At 37.5% G+C, this 23,487-nt stretch overlaps 1 protein-coding gene across 1 annotated transcript in view; it reads left to right on the top strand.

The window, feature by feature from the left end:
- LOC107752477 (copine-8-like) overlaps window positions 1-13,088 on the top strand; it is a 76,965-nt gene extending 63,877 nt beyond the window's left edge. The window contains exons 15-21 of the mRNA XM_016568460.1: window positions 697-743; window positions 1,389-1,570; window positions 5,456-5,583; window positions 5,977-6,079; window positions 7,983-8,040; window positions 10,941-11,014; window positions 12,161-13,088. Coding sequence (XP_016423946.1) covers window positions 697-743; window positions 1,389-1,570; window positions 5,456-5,583; window positions 5,977-6,079; window positions 7,983-8,040; window positions 10,941-11,014; window positions 12,161-12,364 — 796 coding nt within the window. The 3' untranslated portion in view covers window positions 12,365-13,088. The remainder of the gene's footprint in view (window positions 1-696; window positions 744-1,388; window positions 1,571-5,455; window positions 5,584-5,976; window positions 6,080-7,982; window positions 8,041-10,940; window positions 11,015-12,160) is intronic.
- Window positions 13,089-23,487: the final 10,399 nt, after the last annotated feature.

Genomic DNA, 23,487 nt, shown 5'->3' with positions numbered 1-23,487 from the left:
TCTATTACTGTAAAACCATGACATCTAGTTATCATGCTGGAAATAGATGCATCATTTTGGAAACTCCAGAATTCAGTATCTCACATAAACTGTGACGCCATCCGGGTTTTCCATGCATACGAACATACTTGAGCTCATCGATTGAGACTGAAAACACATTGCTGTGCCTCACCATCCATGAATAATTCCCTCTTCCTTCCCCTCTCCTCCTCGCCACGTATTCACATATTCACAGACAGCGCACTGCATTATGATGCCGTAATAAACAGAGCTATAAATAGAGCACTCTATTCTGAGAGACACAAAGACCCCAGGCACATGACCTGGCCTTCAAACAGTCCAGCAAACACTGGAAATATCTGATGAATAATTGGAAGGATCTGCAAAAAGACTACTGTGGAACATTCTTAAAGACAGTTAGTGAATCTCTCTAAATATATGAATTCTGTTGAACAGACAGAAAAACCAGGAAGCTGCAGAGAGAATATTAGACAAACACAGAGCTGCTCTGAGGGAATAACTTCTTCATTTTATTGTCCACAGATTAAATTGAGCTGAGACACAGTTTCACACAGTCAGCTCACTGGGGATTTGAATGAAGAGCTTTTTTTATACTTTAATAAACATCGTATATTTTATGTTCATAAGCTGACTCACATGTGCTCAAATAATTGTTTTTGCTCTGTTCACTTGCAGCACTCAAATTAATTTCACAGTGGCCATTGATTTTACTGCATCAAACGGTGAGCTTACATCACTGAAACATTGCTCTTCAAAAGAAAAAGCATCATTTACATTTTATGATAATGGCTTTTTTTGTGTTCATGTAAATTTACTAATAGTTATTTATTGTAACTAACCAAGGTGTAAAAAAGTACTGAGAAATTGTACTTAAAGTACACATACTATGTAAAAAAAAATTGTACTCAATTAAAAATTAAAAAGTTCCTACCCCAAAAAAATAATTGAAAGTATTTTTAAACAACTGCAAAAATTAAATCTCATATATATATATATATATATATCTATATAGTTTAAAATTAATTGGAAAAAAAAAACATTGATTATTTCTCCATATCAGGATTGAACTATTCAGCTAAAAAGAGCCAATTTAATGTGGTCAAAATACTCTTTTAAAGATAATGCATAGACTGATCATTATTTTTGCACAGCATAACTGGGTTTAACAAAGACATCAAATGATCAAATAATGTCAGTAGTTCATCATGGGTACATGTTACACAAATGGAACCGTTTCATTAGAATTGTTACCTATACAGCATGAAATCTTATTTCTTCACAGAAATATGAAGAAAATATGAAGAAATATTTCCATTCATATTTAAATGCTTTTTTGATTCATGCATTTTCTGCTTTATTTACGGCAGGCAACCCTTCCCAGCCTACCTCTCTACACTACATGAGCCCGTATCATCTGAATGCGTATGCACTGGCCCTCAGAGCCGTGGGGGAGATTATTCAGGACTATGACAGTGATAAGCTGTTCCCTGCACTGGGGTTTGGTGCAAAACTGCCACCCGATGGCCACGTGTCTCACGAATTCCCACTGGTGAGGACACTTCTTTTTAAATTTTACTGTTAAGTAGCTAAAAGTAGTTGCTTGGTTTTTATATTCAAACGATTTGTTCTCAAACAGCATATTTTTGTGTGTTTTATTTATCAGTGAGAGTGTTACATTGACAATCTTACACTGAAAATGCTCAAGTCATTTCAGGATAGAATAAACTACATGTCTTTTGCCCAGATTTTTGCCCTGTCAACATATCAGGTCCAATCTGCAGATTTATCTACACCCAATAAGCTTTCTTGGTCAACATTCGTATAGTCTGGTTCAGTCTTTGCAAGTTTTCCTGCTGCACCCTTTTAGAGTTCCTGTGCAATCCTCCACCTCCCCCAGCACCACATGTCTAGATTTGCTACAAAGGATCTTATTTATGCCTTTTTGTGCAGCACCAGCATGCATAGCAAATCTAGTCTGCCAAGACAAAATACATTATCAATGTCTAAACTACCCTGTGAATTGTCATGAATGAAATACCCTAAATGGTATTCTTATATTGGGGTAAGGAAAACGATTTAAGAAAAACCCAATCAAAATGATCCATTACCCCAGCTATTTGTTTATGTAAATCAGTGCTTTATCAACTTATTTAGTGTATTCCTCTATTTGTATTTACCAATTTTGGAAACAGAATAAGTAAACTTGCACTACAACATTTATATTGCAATGCAAAGGCAATGCAAGAGGAATTAATGATGCTGTGCGACAATGGCATTATAATGAGCTAGTTTTAATCATTATCAGTGTTTTTTGCACATATAAATACACTTTGTGTGTTCTTTGAGGGTCCCCTGAGGTGCTGAACATTTTAGGTGTCTTATTTAACTAATAAACCCAATTGACCGTTCGCAAAAACCTGCCCTCCTTAGTTACTGTTGCTATGGAAACTGACAACACGCCGACAGACAAGACAGAGCATGTTACTTCTGGTGTGAATCTCAGCTTTCAAATGTTGTCTTTTTTTAAAAGAAATTCAAACAATAAATTCCATTTGTGGCTCTTTAATGTTTCGTGACAGATCGCTGTATTGCCTCATTTAAAGCGGCACACGTGAACCATTTACTTAAAGCACGAAATAAACATGAATGAACATCATGTATTTTATTTCAACCGTGGAAAGATGTCAATGCACACAATTTTTCAAGTTTACCGAAGTCAATCTGCTCTCCTGTCTGATTTGTTTGTCGGGCAAGATGGCGAATTCAGCGTTATGATTGGTCAGATCACCTGTCAATTAAGCTCTTTGCAAAAGGTCAATTGAATCAAGTGTTTTGTCTAATGCAGAGATTCATTATAGATTCATATTCAGTCCTGGTGCCCCAGAGAGATATATTGAAAAACAGTGGACTATGGTTTCTAACATTGGTATGCTGGTATCCCAGTATCCTAGTCTCTGCCAAACCCCAACCATAGACTGTACACATCTGCCTGGGCTACCTGGTATGACTGTACTCCTCCACCTCTAGCTCTTTCAGATGCACTTCTGAACCTGTCCACCAGCAGGACCCTTAGAGCCTACACTTATGGTATAAGTGCAGCCTTTTCCCCCTAGAATATATCAACTGTGCTTTCCATTTATTCAAAAGGCAGTTAGGCCTGGCTGTTTAGGACAAGCGCAACAAAACTACTTTAAATTCCAGCCTCTTCCTTTGCAATTAAGGAAGGAGATTGTACATTTTGAATGCGTACATCTATTAAAAGTTAATTTTATTAACTTGTAGAAGTGCATTAGCATATAAATGACCCAAAAGCCAACAAACATGGACTAAATGCCAAAAAGCTCCCATTTTAATTTCACACAACTACAACTACACCACTGGTAAACAAATAAGGGCTCTGCAGGGTGACTAACTGATAAATATGGATGCGACCGTTCATAAAGGAGATTGAAAAAGACTGATAGACATTAGCAAATGGAGATTACCCACAGCTGTCTCACATTTCTAAAGAGGACAGAAATTATTTTGTTTCTTTTTTTCTATTTTTTTCCCTCTTCCACACCCACGAAACCGTCACAGAGAATCTATCACATAATCCCATATACAGTGAGACACAGATCCTTCTTATTGGACCAAACAGATGCACTGCCTGCGGCTGCAGCTGCCCACACACAGCTAAAACACACACACACACACACACACACTTCTCCTCAGGGCTGAACGCGGGATGACTCGATATGCACTCAGCAGAGCATTAAAGCTTAACTTGAGTGAATAGCACTCTTTAAACTCGCTCTTACTGCAGGAAGCTTCTGGGATGTGAGCTCAGATGGCCAGATCAAACTTTTGATGGCTGATTCTTGTTGTTGTCATTTTGCTATGACAATGATTTATCACTGTAAACATTTATGATTATACTATCTACTATTAGTGTAAATTACTACAGCCGTGGCCGAAAGTATTGGCAGTGAATACTTGTAGAAACAATGTGAATGAACACCACAAGAGCTTAAGTAGCAAATTTTGCAAAACACAAAATTTATGTCACTGCCAATACTTTTGGCCACGACTGTACTACTATTTAGTAGCAGTATAGATTACTTCTTACTATTATGTACTATCCATAATAATATCTACTATCAATAAGTTGTGTTATATCAAATTAAATTCTGTTGGATACTAAAAAAAGAGTATTTTAACATAAAAAATTTTCTACTCTTGTAAAAATGCAAACTTTAAAAAAATAATCTATTACAGAAATAAAGAATGTACTTTATAATAAGAATGTTTTTGGACACTTAATTGTACGTTAACTGCATTTAAATTAAATTGTATTATAATTTGGATTTATATTAAATGCAATTAGCTGAAGTGTGCTTTTTTGACGCAGTTACATAGGACTTAAGTACATCTTTATGTGTAATTTCACAATTACTTCCATTCCAATATGCTGACAAGCATTTATGATAAACTAAAATATACTTTAATGTCATGTTTTTAAATATATTCGTAATTACAAATTTTAATGAGGTAGTAAACATAGTAAATTATGTGAACTTTAAATGTAATTTGAAATAATACTAGAGCTAAAATGATATTGCTTTACATGTGCTTTAGTATTAGTCAATATATTAAAATAAATGTACTCTACAGTGAAACTTTTAATTTGATATTATTACACAGTACACATTTTTGTAAAAGTGTACTTTTAGAAAAGTCTAAGAAACAGCCATGAAAGTATACTCTCTACACTTAAGTTGCCTTTTTTCATTAATATGATATTATTTGCAAGTATAGCTTTTAAGATTTATATAAGTGTAGTGTAGTGTTTATATATATATACCAAAGAGGCACAAAATCACTTTCACAGACTTTTAAATTAACTGTTCCCTCCTGGTGGAATGAACTGCCCAACTTAATCCGAGCAGCTGAGTCCTTAGCCATCTTCAAGAATCAGCTAAAACACATCTCTTCCATCTTTATTTAACCCTCTAACTCTAGCACTCTCTATTCTAATTATATTCTTAAAAAAGACTTGCATTCTATTCATTTGCTAACTGCTTGTTTTCTTAAAAAAATTAACACTAGCTTTTTTATTTCTTTTTATTTATTATATAATTTAAAAAAACCTTGCTACGTGTACTGCGCTAAACTAACTGAGACTTGTTATAGCACTTGTATATCATTGCTCTTTTGTTGATTTTGATTGCTTCCATTGTCCTCATTTGTAAGTCGCTTTGGATAAATGTAAATGTATATCCATAAAAGAAATTAAAGTATATAAAATATAATTTTACAATTTGACATACACTGCAAGTGCTCAGTACAATTAAGCACACTCATTTACGGTATGTTTGTGTCTTACTCGCTGGTGCTTGTATTTGTGAATGTGTGTATCACATGTACATATGTTCATTTTTATGTGTACTTACAGAACGGGAACCCAGAAAATCCATATTGCAGTGGGATAGAGGGTGTTCTAGAGGCGTATTATCAGAGTCTGAAGTCTGTTCGTCTGTATGGACCAACATACTTCTCACCTGTCATTAATCATGTAGCAAGGTGAGGCAGCCAATTATATTTCACACTAGTTGTTTAGGCCATGCGCTAAAAATACAATTTACAGTTACAAAAAAAAGTTTCAGGTTTTGTTTTACAGTAAGATTGCATATAATAGAATGTTAAACGATTCATTTTTTTCTTATTTTGTTATGTTACTACAATGTTATGCTTGCATCCTGGTACCTCATTAAAGAACCGATTGTAGGCAATAGCCCAAAAAGCATGTGTTGGGGCATACTTGGAAAATCTACCACAAATAGTACACCATCATGGTACTTTTGACTATTTTAGATGCACTTTTCTTTGTGACACTAGGATGGATTGGATTTGAATTGCGATTCAGCCTCTGTGTCCATTACAAGCACATGAAGTGATCAGCGTATTTCTTTGCAGATATGCGTCATTAGTAAAGGATGGATCTGAATACTTCATCCTCCTCATCATCTCTGATGGGGTCATCTCAGACATGGCTCAGACGAAAGAATCCATTGTAAATGTAAGTAAAAAAAAAAACATAGTTCCCTGCCATCTTTACACCATTTGAAATAATAGAAAATACAAGCATCCCTTATATACATATTTATAAAACACGGCAATGAATAGCTGACACCAAGTTTTACTATGTGGTAGGCCTATTATTTTATGTTTATAAACAGCAAGATTTTGACATAATGTCAACATTGTGTCCCCAAGTTATCAACTCTTGTTACCATCACAATTTTCCCCCTTTTAAGGTGATGAACTATTCCATAAATTTATTTAAAAAAAAGACATCATTCCACAACTCTTTGTCTGAATAATGTTGTTTTTTAATAAGGTATTATCTTAAAATGTCAGCCCTGTTACCATGATTTTGAAGTAGACGAATGGTTTACTTTTTAATTTGACATTTCACGTCTTCTGCTCAAGGCAGTAAAACTACATTCTTTCCAAAACAGTTAACAGTTGTCGACTACAAAATCGTGGTAACAGGGCTGACATTTGAGGATCATACCTGATTATCTACCTGAAAGAATGTTTAAAAATGTACAAAAAATGTATTTAAAAAATCACACTGGAACCTTATTTTTAAGAGTCTAAGTTTGTTTGCTTTGTAAACAATAGGCATTTATCATTCTAATCACTAGAAAACATGTTTATTGGATGAAAATGAAACTATCATTGCGCTGAAATAAAAGAGAAGAATTTACGCCCACTCACAAAGTTTGTTGATTCCTCATTGTGGATACTATTACAATATGAAGAATACAGAATTAGAAAAAAAAAAGTCTTAAATGGATCCATTTGTCTTTCCTTTAAACACGTCAACCGAGACGCTGAAATGTGATATATTGTGCAGACTGGTCTCTTCGAACCATGACAGGAGTCGTTCATAATGTGTCAGTGTGCAGATAGCTGAGCATCTACACTTGAGCAGGGCACGTTTCCTGGGCTTAATGAATGGGCCTCATGTTTCAGATTTCAGAATTACAGAGTTCAAACATAAAAGTAATGTATAAATGTACAATAAATGTATGCATACGTCAGAATGTATAACAGGGGCTGCAATTAACATGTACATACAGTGTTTGTATATTTAGACAAAATTAAGTCTTCATTCAGAAGGAGACCAAATCTTTGTAGATTTTGATGAATATAAAACATGATTGAAAAAAAAAAAACATTTGCAAGAGTAATATTTATTTATTTATTTTAAATAACTCAGTAACAGGGCTGAATGATTTAGCTTGACAAATCCATTCAACACTATAATTTCTCCAAAAATTGAGAAAATGGAATGGTGTCACTTTCTGGAATGGAATGGGGAGAAATTATGCAGTAACAGAGTTGAACATACAATGCGGGAACATTTTTTTTGCTCATTATTTATTTATTATTTATTTCAAATCACCCTTTTACAGGGATCACGGGCATTTAATTGTTTAAAATTGGCCATTGTTTAAAAAAGTAAATGAAAACCAGTTTGTACCATATTTGAGAAAAGTGCCTCATGTGTCTCCATAGATCGGAACACAAGATGTTGTATTGCAGTACTGCGATCACAAGTCTGTTTTGTGCATGTTTTATTATACAAATGTGACCCTGGATGTGAAAACCCAGCTAAAGTTTTTTTTTTTTTTGTGATTTACTGTTTTCTACATAAAATCATCCTTCATACGGTAAAGAACATTCTGTGAAAATGTAACCTTGATATCTTTACTATCGACTGAGTAAGGCCATGTCAAAGACTGAAATCATAGTGAAATTAATGGTTGAAATTAAATTTTGATGCTTGTTATCTCATAATTAGATTTTGAGACTTTAGCCTGGATTTCACAGAGAGGCTCATAAATGTTGAATTATATGAGGAGGGTATTCCTGCGGGTCTTGTTTTGATGAACTGTTCCCTTCTGTTGAAGGCCTCCAGTCTTCCCATGTCAATTATCATCGTTGGAGTCGGGCCGGCTGAGTTTGACGGTAAGATGAGAGTGATATGTATGTCTTTGGGGATGTTTGAAGATGTGATATGATATCAGTCTAGTCCAGCAGAGAACCATCAAACCAGATCAGATCAAAAGAGAAACGTGTTTCACACATGCTCCAGTGAGACCAATCAGTCTCCCAGAACGTCATTAGTAAGCGTATGTGCTGTAAGAGCTTTGAAATTTCCATTGGCTTATCAGTTCATTTCTTAAATAACCCTGGACCTCTGTTCATCTGAAAAGTTACTTAGTTTCAACTGTCTCATCTGCTGTAGTTTTCATATTTTGTTTGTTGGTAGCATATTTGTTCAGAGTGAATGAGAATGATTAACATGTGCATGTAACATGCACGTTCATGTCTCCATTGTGCAAGTCAGATAATGGTGCAATGCTGCCATGATGACGACAATTTTACAAATTTGCACAAACATCTCTTTTACTAATACCACTCATTTTTTGTGGGCAGTATTAGCATAGCAATCGACAAATAGTGCTAACATATGTAAACTTTTGTGAATGATTTTGGAACATCTCCCACTAGGTATATAAACAAATCAGTTTCTGTATATCCATAAAATAAATTTGTATATTACTATTAATATTATTGTTATTTATGATAGAATATTTATTCACAAGATGATATAATTGGAAAATAAACCAACATTTGATTTATTTAGCTAATTGCTTTATGACTGTACATTATTATGTGGCTCATTTGCAACGAGGCATTTTTGTGCTTTGAAGAACAAATTTAAACATGCCAATTTGTTTAGTGAATAAAGTTTTTTTAAAAGCTTATTTTATTTATTTATTTATTATATTCGTTTAAATTGTGTTGAAGTACTTCTCACTAAAGTGAATTTTTCATTCATTGTCATTAGCTGGGTTTTCCAAATTTTGCGATATTTTATGTCGATAAAAAACCTATTGCGAATTGACGCTGTTTTCATTAACCGATGATGTGCGAATAAAATGTAATTTTTCCTCTTGCAAAAAGTCATGGCGACGGATGTTGGTAGGTTTACGTATTTTGCAGCCGTATGTGTGTATCTTCTGCAAAGCAATGCAGAGCAATACGCTTCTGAAACATGTCATGGCAAGGCTGGTATAAACACAAGCATTGACTAGAGCGGCCGGTGGCCGTGTCGGAGCCATAACGTGCCGCAAATGTGTACAGTGTTAAAGGGCAACATGTCTACGTCACGATGTGGGAAGATTTGCATAACGCCGCCCAAATGTTCACGCAAAGAAAGAAGGAGTAACTTATTCTCGCTGTAGTATTGTTGCTGCTGCCATGTCGTAAAGGCGCTGTGTGTTTCGTTGCGAAAGCGAAAATACTTTGTTTGGCATCCAAAAGAGGGGTATTCGGCCAATCACAACGCACTGGATAGCTGGCCAATCAGAGCACACCTCGCTTTTCAGACCGATGAGCTTTGTAAAAATCAACGCGTTTCAGAAAGGCGGGGCATAGAGGAGAAACAATAATGTACAGTATGTGGAAAATAATGTGTTTTTTTAACCTTAAACCGCATTAAACACATTTCATTACATCAAATACACAACATAATTTTTTAGCAACATCATATGACCCCTTTAATAAAGGGTTATCCAAGCATTAATGGCAAGGAAATGCCCTTTATACTTGAGAGAGGCCACATATGAAGTGTTTCTTGGAGATTATAGTACATTAAAGAATGATCATGTGACTTTTACATATGCCAGGTGACCTGTAAATGCGAAAAAAAACTGTTTCCATTGCAGTTTTGCGATGTTTTCCATTTTCGAATTGCCTGAAAAACCACCTCTTGCGAGTGTAATTTTTTGTTTTGCGATATATGGGAGTTTTTTTCAAAATTGATGTGTTTCCATTAAGCGTATTTTCAATTCACAATTTCAATTTGCGCAATTTTAATTTTGGGTAATGGAAACGTGGCTATTGTTTTTGTTTATAGACCCAAATTCCAAAATTTAAATAATTCTAAAATTCATAAATTTTCATAAACCCACTTATAAAGTTAGTTAAGGTTTCCACCCTCTTTTGCACCAGATCTCTGACACTTATGCCCTGTTTAAACCTGGTATCAAGATACATTTGGTCGATCGGATTACAAATAGACGAGGTAGACACCTTCCCATTCATACCTGGTGTTTTAATCTGTCCCTTCTGTCCACTTTTGACCACTTTCCTCATTTCTTTGACGCAAGGGTGTATGGGTGGGTGTATGTATGGGCTTTTTCTGCTCTTTCAATCTAATATTGTGAATTAAGTTCATGCAATTTACATTTGAACGTGAAAGGAGACAGCAGAAAACAATACAGAGAGCTGCAGCTTTTGGTTCTGCTCTGATAGCTACAAAACTATGCCGAATGCTGTGGGTTTGTGTAAGAATCAGGAATGGTAAGAGAACATTGTGCTTTTTACAGTTTTTCGGTACATGCATTTGGTTGAATGTATGTCCACTTGTGATCAGATCAACAAAAACTATTGTGTGTAGCTAGCTGTTGTCTAATTCACTGATAGACCTTTTTCATTGTGTAGGCACCTTAACTTTCACTTTCACAACTTTAACTGCTCTTAGGTTTTGTCAACATAGTACTTTATTCTGTTTTATTTGACAAGACCACAAACAATTTTCATTTCATTTAATTTTTCATTAAATTGTGCTTTTATGTTACACATTAAAAAGCAAACCTTGGTCTCTTCTGGGCTTGCAATTTGTATAAAGGTTGATACTTTCTTTCCCTTTAATGAAGATAAAACCTCATTTACATGCAGCTCCCTGTGTTCTCGTTATCTCACAGCAGTCATGATTTGCTCTTTGAACTCATTTCATAGCCGCCAGATGTGAGCACCACATGATGGTTTTTCCTGTGCCATTTTCTTCCATTCGACAGAGATGATTGAACTAGATGGAGATGAGGTCAGGATATCATCCAGGGGTCGCTTCGCGGAGAGAGACATTGTGCAGGTGAGCTTTCTAACCCTGTATATCTATGGACAGAAATAGTAAGGCAATATTCCAGGCGATTTTCTACAGCATCTATAGCATTGATGATCACAGACAATATTTTTGACTCATCTCTCAGTGTGTGTGGTTATAGCAAATGGGAAATCTGTTTACAGTAAGAGCAGGCAAGTGTACAGAACTGAGAATAAATGTTTAGCTTTGATCATCATATTTTTGAAGCTATAACCATCATCTTTATAGGAATAGTTCACACAAAAATGAACGTTTGCTGAAAACGTACTCACCCTCAGGCCATCCTGTAGATGAGTTGAGTTTGTTTCTTCATCAGATTTGGAGAAATGTGTCATTCCATCACTTGCTCACCAATGGATGCTCTGCAGTGAATGGGTGCCGTCAGAATGAACAGCTGATAAAACATCACAATAATCCACAAGTAATCCACACCACTCCAGTCCATCAATTAACATCTTGTGAAGCAAAAAGTTGCGAGTTCGTTTTACAAGGCAAAAACAGTTCTAAACAAAGATTGGTTATGATGGACTTTTTTCACTGGATGAAGCATTATTATGGACTCATATTTTGGCAATAAGTGATGGTTTGAAGTTAAAACTTCTTGATGGGTTCGTTTTATTACAAAATGTCAATTGATGGACTGGAGTGGTGTGGATTATTGTGTATTATTATTGGACTCTCATTCCGACGGCACCCATTCACTGCAGAGGATCCATTGGTGAGCAAGTGATGGAATGATACATTTCTCCAAATCTGATGAAGAAGCAAACTCATCTACATCTTGAATGGCCTGAGGGTGAGTATGTCTTAAGCAAATGTTCATTTTTGTGTGAACTATTTCTTTAAACTATTACATGTGTTAAGAATCCATAACACTTTGTTGATTTTCGACACTTTATTGCAACTGAAAATGTAAAATGTACATTTAAAATTTTCTTTGAAGCGTCTGTGAAACTTGTATGCAATGCAATGTACTTTTAATATTTGAACTAGACTATAAATGCACAATACAATTAAGCACACTTCTTAAATGTGATTTATACTCATTTTTACCATCTAAAAGACGAGTCAGATTGATTTTCTGCAGTTGTCAACAGCATATTCCTCCTAAATCTCTCTCCGATTCCTTCTCAGTTCGTTCCTTTCCGAGACTACATCGATCGCAGAGGGAATCACATCCTCAGCATGGCTCGTCTGGCCAAAGACGTTCTTGCAGAAATCCCGGATCAGTTCCTCCAGTACATGAGGAGCAGAGGCATCAAACCCCAGCACTCGTCCCACTCCAGCTCCTCCAAACCCCCGTCCACACTCGTCCAGCCACTGCAGACGCAGATCTGAGTCATCGCTCAAACTGTACGTCCTCTCTTCGGTTCACTGTCACTCTCAGGATCACACACGGCCTGTCTGAGTGAAACGCTGCCCTTCTGCACGCTGTCTTTCAGTACGTAGGGTGACGTTAGGGAGCTTTACGCGTGGCGCTGTCCTTCCTCGGGCACGCTGAGGTTTTAGGGGGTGTTTCAGACTGTTTTAAAGTATCGCGTGGCCTCTTCAGTCAAACATCAGATATGACTTCACAGTCTCTGTCTCACATACTATCTCCTGTTCTCATGTCTGACGAACTACTGCAGACGTTTACAATTGTACCGTTTTTTACAAATGGATGTTTTTTTGTACCTCATGAAAACTCTGAGCTGCTTAACAATGAAATTTACTCATTTTATTACATGACGTTGTAAATAGAGCGAGTGTGATTTTAGAAAAAGCATGAATCCACTCTCAGTACAAACGTGAGAGAAACGTTCACGCAGATGTGCGAGGCCTTGGTTTTCATTTTGTTGTACAGTGTTCGCTTTGAATTATTTTACTATATCAGTATTCCGTGTTCTTGGTCATTTGACTGTCTCAAACTGTAAAGAATTTGTGCTTAGCTTTCGCGGCACTAGCACAGAACAGAAGTTTAACAGGAAAAGCCTTACTCTCCGTTAAAGGAACAGTTCACCCAAAATGAAAAATTTTGCATTATTTACTGAACCTCAAGAAATTCCAGACATGTATGATTCTGTCCCTCATGTGCTCTGTGTTACCTAGTTTCTGTCTCCCGTTGATTGTGTCATTTGGTTCAGGTGTGTCTTGTTAATTGTCCTCGTCATCCCATGTATGATGACGTGGATGACGTGCCCTAGTCTGTGCAGTCTGTGTTTGGCCGGTCTACAAAGTCCCTACGTCCCTATCCTGCCTGGCTGTCCTGTCCTGTGTTTGCCCTATTGTGGATTATTAAAGACTATTTGCATTCATCTTCATCTTTGTCATGCGTTTATCTTACCGTAGCTGTTACAGAAGACCGGACCAAAGAAGTGAAAGTGCAAGGCATGTTATCCCCGCATTTTTGTTTAGTTTTGAAAGTTTTTTTTGTGGGTTTTTTTCGTTATGGAGAGGAGGCGTAAGTTTTCAGCTGTGGCCCGGTAGAGCCACAATCTAGTTTCGTTTGCCCTAAGTTTCACCCGTCTTGCCGTCACGTCCCCATTTGATGACGAGACCATGAAGTCCTTGTTCCGGACCGGAACACAACAGGATCCAGAGCCCAGCCCACCATCACCCCGCTGCGCTGAGCAAAAGCCCGCTGCAGCTGACGAGCCATCGCATAATGGAACGACAGAGCTGACAATCGCCCCGGAGCCAGAGCCTGTAACATCAGACCAGGTGCGAGAGCCGGCTACAGAGCTTGCCACAGGGGAGATTGCTATGGACAGCGAGAGCGTGGAGGGAAGCTCCGCCCACTGCACCATAGCTGAGGGTGAGCCGAGCTCAGTGGACTGTTATTTGGATGTATATGCAGACATGTCACCTCTTCTCCCGCCGTCGTCTGAATTATCTGCCTGGCCTGAACTGTCTATCTGCCCTGAACTATCTGCCTGTGGGAAAGGCCCAGTTCTACGGGGGTGCTAGAAGGTGCTAAGCACCCTCAGTTAAAGTTGTATTAAGGCGATACTCTGCAGGTGAATAGGGTAAAAATATTAACTAATAGTTATCACCTTACTTACCCAGTTGATTGATTACATTGATAATTGCAAACATTTTTTGTATTACAAGTTTTCTAAAATGTTATGTTTAAATGTGCAAATGAGGCATTATTTAATGAAATATGCGCTAATTTGCATAAATTTCTAGTACAAAAATCTGAACACTGGATGAAGTCAGTTTCAAAATTCTTGTTTAATGTTTTTGACATATTAGAGTCAAATGTTTTTACAGAGTGAATTTAGGGTATCTCCTTTTGTCACTCCATAATTCAGAAAAATCTTTGAAGAGACAGAAAACTATATATTTTCAAAACTTTGGGGGGAAGAAAATGTTGTATACAATCAAACAAAATATATATGAACAAATCCCTCTGTAAAAATCTTCAGAATATAGACAGGAATAAAAATGTAAAGTTTGGTGTGAGTAAGTGCGACTGAAGTGGAGATTTATGGCTCAGTGTAGGAGAAAAAAACTCATTTTGAGAAAACGGCCTTTAAAAATATGTATTGCAATTGAAATCTATTGACACAAATAGATAAAGTGCTATAAAATAAGCACTTAACAGTGTCTTTTGGATGTTTTCTTTCCACTAGTCTTTATCAACACTTTATGAAAAGCCAAAAAGCCCAAAATCTCAAAATTGACAGGTGCCTGAAAAAATATTGTTTTTCCCTGCAGTGTCTCCCCTTAATGGCATTTTATTGAATATTTGGCAAACTATCCAGTGCGTTATGGTTTGCGCTCTGGAGATCGATTTCTATGTCAATGTGATTTTTCAGCGTTGAGCAATGTAGCCAATCACGGATATATCTGTTGATTTAGGTGTTATCAGTTGATATCTGTTAGAATTCACTCACCGCTGAAATCGCCTGAGTTTTTGTGCTGGTGTTGTGTTCAGCATGAATCATCTCATTATAACAACGTGTTGATGCGTTGTGCAGTGTAGAGAACTTTATTGATAATAACGTATCTTTGTGAGATCGTGATGAACTGAGATGAATGACAGTTTTTTAGTGAGCGCTCTTTGCGCCATAGCATATATATAGTTACAGCACCCTCACTAATTTAAGAAGCACCCTCAGTGATTTGATTCTGGAGCCGGGCCTGCTGTGGGACAATGACCACGGAGGTCGTTTCCCTGTCACTGGCACTCCCAGTGTTGGGAGTGGCCTTGTGGTGTGTGTGGGCAGCACACACCGTTCCTAAGCCCCCTGAGCATCCTGAACTCCCGCCCAGCCTCCCTCTCCCACCACCTCTGTACCAGTCCTCACCCAATCGGCATCAGTCCAGGTGCGCGAGCCGGCTGCTAGACATGCGACGGTGGAAGTGTCAGTAGGGAGCGAGGGCACGGAGGAATGCCCCGCCCACTGCACCACTGCTAGGGGTGAGCTGAGGCTGCGCTCAGAGGATTTTAACATATATGCAGACATGCCCCCTCTTCGTCTGAACTCTCTGCCTGCCCTGAATTATCTGTCTGCCCTGAATCATCTGTCTGTCCTGAAACGACCACGGAGGTCGTAACTGAACTGTCTGTTTATATTAAACTGTCCGTCTGCCTGGAATTATCTGTCTGCCCTGAACTGTATGCCTATACTATAGCGACCACGGAGGTCGTTCCCCTGTCGCTGGTGCTCACGGTGCTGGAAGTGGCCTTTTGGTGTGTGTGGGCAGCACATACCGTCCCTAAGCCCCCTGAGCATCCTGAACTCCCGCCCAGCCTCCCACTCCCACCTCCTCTGCACCAGTCCTCACCATCTAGCTCCCGTCAGTCCACCAGCTCCGCCGGGCTCCCTCGTCCCTCCGGCTCCGCCTTGGTCTGTAGTTGACCATCCGCCTCCTCGGGACTCCACCCCTCTGGCTGCGCCTCGTCCCTCCGTCCCTCTGGCTCTGTCAGGCTCCTCCTTCCCTCCGTATCCACCTTGGTCCTCTGTCACTCCGGCTCCACCGCGGCCTTCCGGATCCACGCCTCTGTCGCCGGAGCCATCTGCTCCACCTTGGCCCTCCAGATCCTCAGCATCACCCTGGCTCATCGGCTCTCTGTCTCCGCCTCAGGCTTCACCACCACCTGCTCCACCGCTGTCGGTCGGCCCCCTGGAGCCGTCAGCCCTTTCTCAACCATGGCTCCTCCCTCCGTCAGCTCCATCGTGGGTCGCCTTCATGGCTGCGGCCTGGGTCCCGCCTGGTTCCTCCTGTCTCCTCCCTGGCTCCTCCCTCCGTCTGATCTGCCCTGGCTCCTCCTGTTTCCTCCCTGGCTCCTCCCTCCGTCGTCTCCACCCTGGACTCTGTTTGTCGTCTTCCTCCCGGGTGTCCGTCCTCCACCCGAACCTCCTCCAGTATTTGTCTGCCTGCCTTCCTGCTAGCCCTTTGCCATCCCCTTCCACCATCCCACATCCACTCCTTTGTCCTCTTCCCAGGTCCCCCTTCCGTCCCTCCATTTGTTGTTTCTGCGGTGCAAGGTCGCGCCTTCTGGGAGGGGGGTCGAACTATCACACCCCTGGACTGTTTTTGATGTGTTTTCATCCCTCATGTGCTCTGTGTGACCTAGTTTCTGTCTCCCGTTGATTGTGTCATTTAGTTCAGGTGTCTTGTTAATTGTCCTCGTCATCCCATGTATTTAATCCCTGGTCTGTGCAGTCTGTGTTTGTCCGGTCTACTACGTCCCTACGTGTGCTCCTGCCTGTTCTGTCCTGGATTTACCCTTGTGTGGATTTAGTAAAGACTATTTGCATCTTCTTCGTGCGTTTATCTTACCGTAGAGTGACAGATTCATATTTGTAAGCTATCATTATTAAGTTTTGACAGTAATCTTAAATTCTAAATTTGATTAAATGCTGTATTACACAAATGTCAGTCGTCGAGAAATTCCCCTAAATGTAGTTTATGATTATGAAAAGAGAAACATTTAACAGATTTTATGGTTCTCATCATTAGATAATGCTCAAAATAACCATTAGGGAATGTTCTGTACAAATTGGGTTTTATTAAAAAACTCTCTGCAATGTTGTTGGAACATTATTTTATGTTATGTAAATAATAAAAAAAGAAAGTGGGGAAGGAGATTAAAAAAGTTTGAAAACATTTTGTGTAAACTTGAATACATTTATGGTGTTTCTTTGTAATTTTTGTAGCTTGACAACTACAGTCCCCATTCACTTTCCTTGTATGGAAAAGAGCAGCATGAACATTTTGCTAAATGCCTCCTTGTTCCACTGAAAAAAGAACAAATGGGATTGGCATGATATGAAAATTTTCATTTTTTTAGGTGAACTGTTCCTGTAATGGTAGAACTATAGCTGCTCTCAATATCTATATCCAAGCACAGAAATGCAAGCACAGCCTCATACAGAAGTAGCATATGCTTTCAAGCATGCACCACACAAACGGCGTGTTTTGTTTGCGTTTGTAATTGTTAGTCTTATTTGCATGCCATTTTGAGGTATGTTCATTGGGGAGATTTGTTCTTTGGGTCATTCTACAATTGTGGTGGCAGATGCTTTTGCTTTTTGACAACCAAGTCAAACTACAATATACACTATTTTTTAGAAAGCCTTTTTTTATTATAGAAAATGTTTAAAATTAAAATAATTTAACTGTAACTTATTTATAAATGATCTTGAAAAATCTGTAAGGCATCTTAAAAAAACTGAAAATACATGGTCACGTGGTTTTACTCTCTTATGCATTTTAGATATGTTGTTAAAATTTATTTTGATATATTGATAATTAGCAATTAGATAAATGCTAGCATTTTTGTAATGCATCTTGTAATTAGGGGCCAAGCACCGAAGGTGCGATGGCACCTATTGTATCCGTTGGAGTTCTTATTCTTCCGCTCTGGAAGTCTATGGCAGCCCATAGAACTGCTTGCGGGAGTTATGAAATTTGGCACACTGATAGAGGACAGTCTCATCATCAACCACAGCAAGTTTGGAGTCTCTATCTCAAACTCTCTAGCGCCATCACTTGTCCAAAATTTTACTCATGTTTATGCTAATAACTTTTGAACCGTAAGGCACAGAAGGAAAATTCTTTTTTCCACCGAATCCTCTGAAAAATTGGCTCACATCATCTTCAGACCATGGTGGCAAAAATTTATGGAGTTCAAGTTGATTACTCAAATCGTTCTTAAATAACGCACAAACGAATTCGACAAAAAGCATGCAAAAATGGATGTAAGACTATATCTCCGCAACGGTTTTGCGTATTGAGACCAAACTTGGTGTATGTTATAATAAGCATGACCTGAGGCTACCTGCAGTGTTTCGGCGCAGTACCACCTAGTGGTCAGGAGATACGAAAAATTGCTATTTTTGCTTATAACTTCTGAATGGTTCGAATCATACCCAATTTTCCCATTTCAGCCATTTTGAATTTTGTCAAAAAATGCGATATTTTACAAACGCTTTGACGTATCGTTACGAAACCATGCCTTGATGGTACTCAAAAAGATTGGGCACAGCGCCACCTTGTGGTCAAAAGTTATAATGAAATTTCGAACAATGCTAATAACTTTTGTTTACATTAGCCTATTGTCTATTGAGACTGATGTTGATAGATTCCTTGTATCATGCCGAGAACATCGATACCATTTTGCCATAATTGGCTGAATTTCCTGTCCGCCATTTTGAATTATGTTGAAAACCTACTTTTTCGAACTCCTCCTAGACCGTCAGTCTGATTTTCACCAAACTTGACTCGGATCATCTTCAGACCATGCTGGCCAAAATTTATGGATTTCGTGTCAATATACGAAACGGTTTTAATTTAACGCATCAACGAATTTGCTGGAAAGATGCCAAACTGCATCTGAGGCTGTATCTCTGCAAAGCTTTGACATATTTTCATCAAACTTTGTATATGCCATTGTCACCTCAAACTGGCCATGCCACATCATTTTGGTAACAGCGCCACCTATTGGTCAAGAGTAATAAACCATTCATTAACCATTAATTATGAAATTTCCAAAAATGCTAAAAACTTTTGATTGCATTAGCCTATTGTAATGGAATTGGTCTCAAAATATTCCTTGTGTCATGCCGACAATACACATACAAATTATGCCACAGTCAGCCGAACTTCCTGTCCGCCACTTTGATTTATGTTGAAAACATACTTTTTCGAACTCCTCCTCAACCGTTGGTCTGATTTTCACTAAATTCGACTCAGATCATCTTCAGACCATGCTGACAAAAATGTATGGATTTCGTGTTGATACACAAAACTGGTTTTGTATAGCACCGCTACAAATTTGAAGCATGATGCCAAAATGACTCTGAGGCTGTATCTCGGCAAAGCTTTGACATATTGACACCAAACTTTGTGTGTGCCATTGTCACTTAACACAGAACACACCACATCGATTTGATAACAGCGCCACCTATTGGTCAAAAGGGATAAACCATTAAATCATATTTCTAGTGGTTGTATTTATAATTTTTCTGCCATTTTGACTTTAATCATCTTAAAATGGTTTTAATTACTCATTGCTGCAGTTGGTCTGATGCTTGCTTCTGTAGTGCTTGGCCCCGTAATTGCTGCTTGCCATCATTGTCAGTGATTTTAATGGTTCCTATTACCTAATAGTTCACCTGAAAATTAAAATTAGCTGAAAATGTATTCATCCTCAGGCCATCCAATATGTAGATGAGTTTGTTTCTTCATCAGATTTGGAGAAATGTGTCCTCTGCAGTGAATGGGTGCCGTCAGAATGAGAGCCCAAACAGCTGATAAAAGCATCACAATATTCCACAAGTAATCCACACCACTACATTATTGTGGATGTTTTTATCAGCTGTTTGGACACTCATTCTGTCGGCACCCATTCACTGCAAAGGATGTAATGCTGAATTTCACCGATTCTGTTCAGATAAAGAAATACTCCTCAAACTCATCTGGCCTAAGAGTGAGAACATTTTCAGCAAATTTTCAATTTTGGGTGCACTATTGCTTTGTAAAACCACTGACAGAAGAGCAAGTTTATTTTTTATTATTAAAATAAAATAAATATTTAATATCACCCTGATATGACAAAGAGGACAAAACAAGATTGTATTATATGTTTAATTTAGAATTGATGAGCTGGAAATGATGTCACAATTGTAGATTGACCCAATTAAACGGCTTCAGATTCTCTTCAAAATATCACATGGATCATCAAGAACAATATTATATAAAAATGTTCAATTTTTCCAATTCAGTCCATCAGAAGTTCTCAAGCAAACAATGCTCAGTGACACCTGGTTAAACTGCTTGTAACAAAAATAAAAAGCTACCGACAGCACTTAACGTGTCTCTTGAGATCGCTCCAGTCAGTGTCAAGAGCTCGGATGTGCTCCTTCTGCTTCAAACCCTTCATATTTCAGCAAGAAAATACACAAGCGAGCCTTTACCCCAGCAACCCCGGGGAAAAGAAAATAACTCAAACACAGGCACAGAGCTAAGACTTCATTTATTTAACATGACAGTGTGTCAACGTCAAGCTCACACCCACTCACGCTGCATCTATGCTGTATTATCTCTATAAATCATGCAGAAAACATGCATCAAAATTTAACCGTGTGTGGGATGGGAACACTTTCCCAGAGTTTTTCCATATGGATTCAGGCAGTCTTCCTCATTTATGGTCACATTAAACTGAACCGCTTCTGTAGATTATTTGTACATTGACTATAATAATTCATGAATGAGAAATCTGCAGCTAAGTAGCTTAGAACTTCTTGTTGGTTTTAAAACAAAGTACTTTGACTGCATGGCTAATGAATTGTTTACAAGTAACAGATATTGTGCATTTAATCTCAGGTGTGATGACCCTTATTTGTGAAAGTGGTGACAGGTGCCAGTTTGCTTAGTTAGGATCAGTTGAGCTGCTCATTACACCTCAAAGGGTTAGAGGTCGTGTTAGTTGGCTGTAGGTTGTTTAATGTTATTTTTTTTTCTTTAGTACAGCACTGGCTGAACGGCATGAATTTTAGTCCTGGGTCATTTTGGTGAGAATTTAAGATAAACTTAGGTGGGCTTATAGAAGTCCCGTCTCATATAAACACAGATATTGTTTACCTTTGTTAATTATGAATTCACAGTTTAATATTGCCTGCATCATGTTTGCATGAGCAGTATTTTAAATGAAATACTTATTTTGTAGATTGTTTGTTTTAGAAATAAAGTTTGCCTTAATGGAGCATTTATTTGTGTTATGCCAAATTTACTATGTTCTATTGTTGCATTTTTCATTACTTTCGTTTACGAACACTTTTCTTGTGCAGTTACTTAAAGGTTTTGTGAATGAGATGCATGCAGGTGCTGTTAAACCAGTGTAGTTTGGCATTAAATGCACTCACAAATAAATCAAGTGTAGCACTTATCAATGCAAGAACGGATTTATTTAAAAACGTTGATTATTATCAAGATACCCAAGACGTCAATGCAATATCCAAAACAAAAAGGCCCAAATTTTGACCAAAGTCCAGTTTTATAATTACAGTTTCCATATTAGAAACTGTGTGGAGAACGGTTTGTTATGACCAACCAGAGAAAGACTTGAAAAGAACTATGAATATCAATACAATGTGAAGATATGCTGTAATAATCTATTAATGATGCCCCATTCTTATTTCATAAATAAACATTCAAATAAAACATTTGATAATGCTGGGTTGTTTTTTTCTGTGTTATTGACTCCAATAAGTTACATTCTTCATTAGACAAATGTCAACATTAGGGGGAAAAAAACAATGTGAGAGAAACAAAGTCAGGTATGACATACAATATCTTACCAAAGATTATTAAAATAAAATTCCATAAAGATCATGTACTGCCCTCTACTGTTCATACAGAAACTTGCATCATTATTATGAGTTTGATTATTTTGTAAACCTAGATGCATCAGTCTACAATTATCATTATTTTGATGAATACATTGACAGTTATTAATAAAACTACAAAAGGACTGTATGTGAAGAAAAACTTTGATGCTGACTTGACAAAGCATTGCCTGATAACATTTTAGTGTAAGCTTGATTTAATATTAGATCGAAATATGAAATCTTACATGTTTTATGTAGCTCGAATACTTTTGTTGACTAATAAGTGACTGAATTCAGCGTTTTAAAGACATTTTTTAATAGTTTGAACAGATATAGACCTTACTTGGTGGTTATTAAGGTGTTTTGAGTCATTGCTAGGCATGTAAGACTTAACAACTTTGCTAGGCTGTTACTAGATGGTTTCTATGGGATTACTGGATGGAGATATGAAAAGATAGATGATAAATGTTCTCAGAAGAGGTAGTAGTTCACAGTAAATACTGTATAAATATTCACACTTTGCCAAGTCAACATATTTAGCAGCTGTCAATACCAAAACATTGGAACTATAATAATATCAATTAAATCTACTATAAATTTGTTTATATACAATATATGTACAATAAAGTTTTTACAAAACGTTTTTACAATGCAGCAGATTTGGATCTATATTTACATAACACCACTTCTGACTAACCCAGCAAACCTGCCATTCCTCATAGTTTCCCTTGTACCACAACTCTAAATCTTTTTTGAATACTGTTCCTGCTCAAGAACGAAACTATGCATGATTAATTCTGTACCCATGATGCCATGTCACGCACATGCTTTGTATACCATACAGATGTTCCAGGCCATTTCAATGTAGTAGTTTCCATGATGTCCTTTCTTTGTTGGTTTGAATAATTCAGATGATGAACAACACTGAGACTGAGACGTCACACTTGTGATCTAATATAGCTCTATAGATCAGGTCTGCTTGACTGGATTGGTGTAACACAGCTGGGAGCAAACCTTTCTGACTCAAGGCACTTAATGAACTAATAATGTAGTCACATATTTTCTTAAAAGCATACACACATGTCATTTGTATTTGGTTTTTTTGATTTTCTTTGATTTTCAGGTAGAGCATACTGTTTGTGGGAGTCATCCATAGGTGCCTGATTTTCAGATATTATTCCATCCATAAATCTGTGAGATGGACATTTAAATTAGCTATTTGTACTGGGATAAATGTGTTGTAATATAAATATTAAAGTTCTAAAGAATCTCACGTGTCTGGGTCAAATTTCAAGATAATAAAATCTATATGTGACCCTGGAGCACAAAACCAGTCTTAAGTCACTGGGGTATATTTGTAGCAATAGCCAACAATACATTGTATGAGTCAAAATTATCCATTTTACTTTTATGCCAAAAATCATTAGGATATTAAGTAAAGATCATGTGCCATGAAGATATTTTGTAAATGTCTTACCGTAAATATATTAAAACGTAATTTTTGATTAGTAATATACATTGCTAAGAACTTCATTTGGACAACTGTAAAGGCGATTTTCTCAATATTTTGATTATTTATTTTTTTGCACCCTCAGATTCCAGATTTTCAAATAGTTGTATCTCAGCCAAATATTGTCC

This window comes from Sinocyclocheilus rhinocerous, unplaced genomic scaffold (genome assembly GCF_001515625.1).
Source record: "Sinocyclocheilus rhinocerous isolate Xijiao unplaced genomic scaffold, SAMN03320098_v1.1 scaffold921, whole genome shotgun sequence".
Taxonomy (NCBI): domain Eukaryota; kingdom Metazoa; phylum Chordata; class Actinopteri; order Cypriniformes; family Cyprinidae; genus Sinocyclocheilus; species Sinocyclocheilus rhinocerous.
Note: the sequence above shows the minus strand (reverse complement) of the source record. Positions and strands in the feature narration are given on the sequence as shown.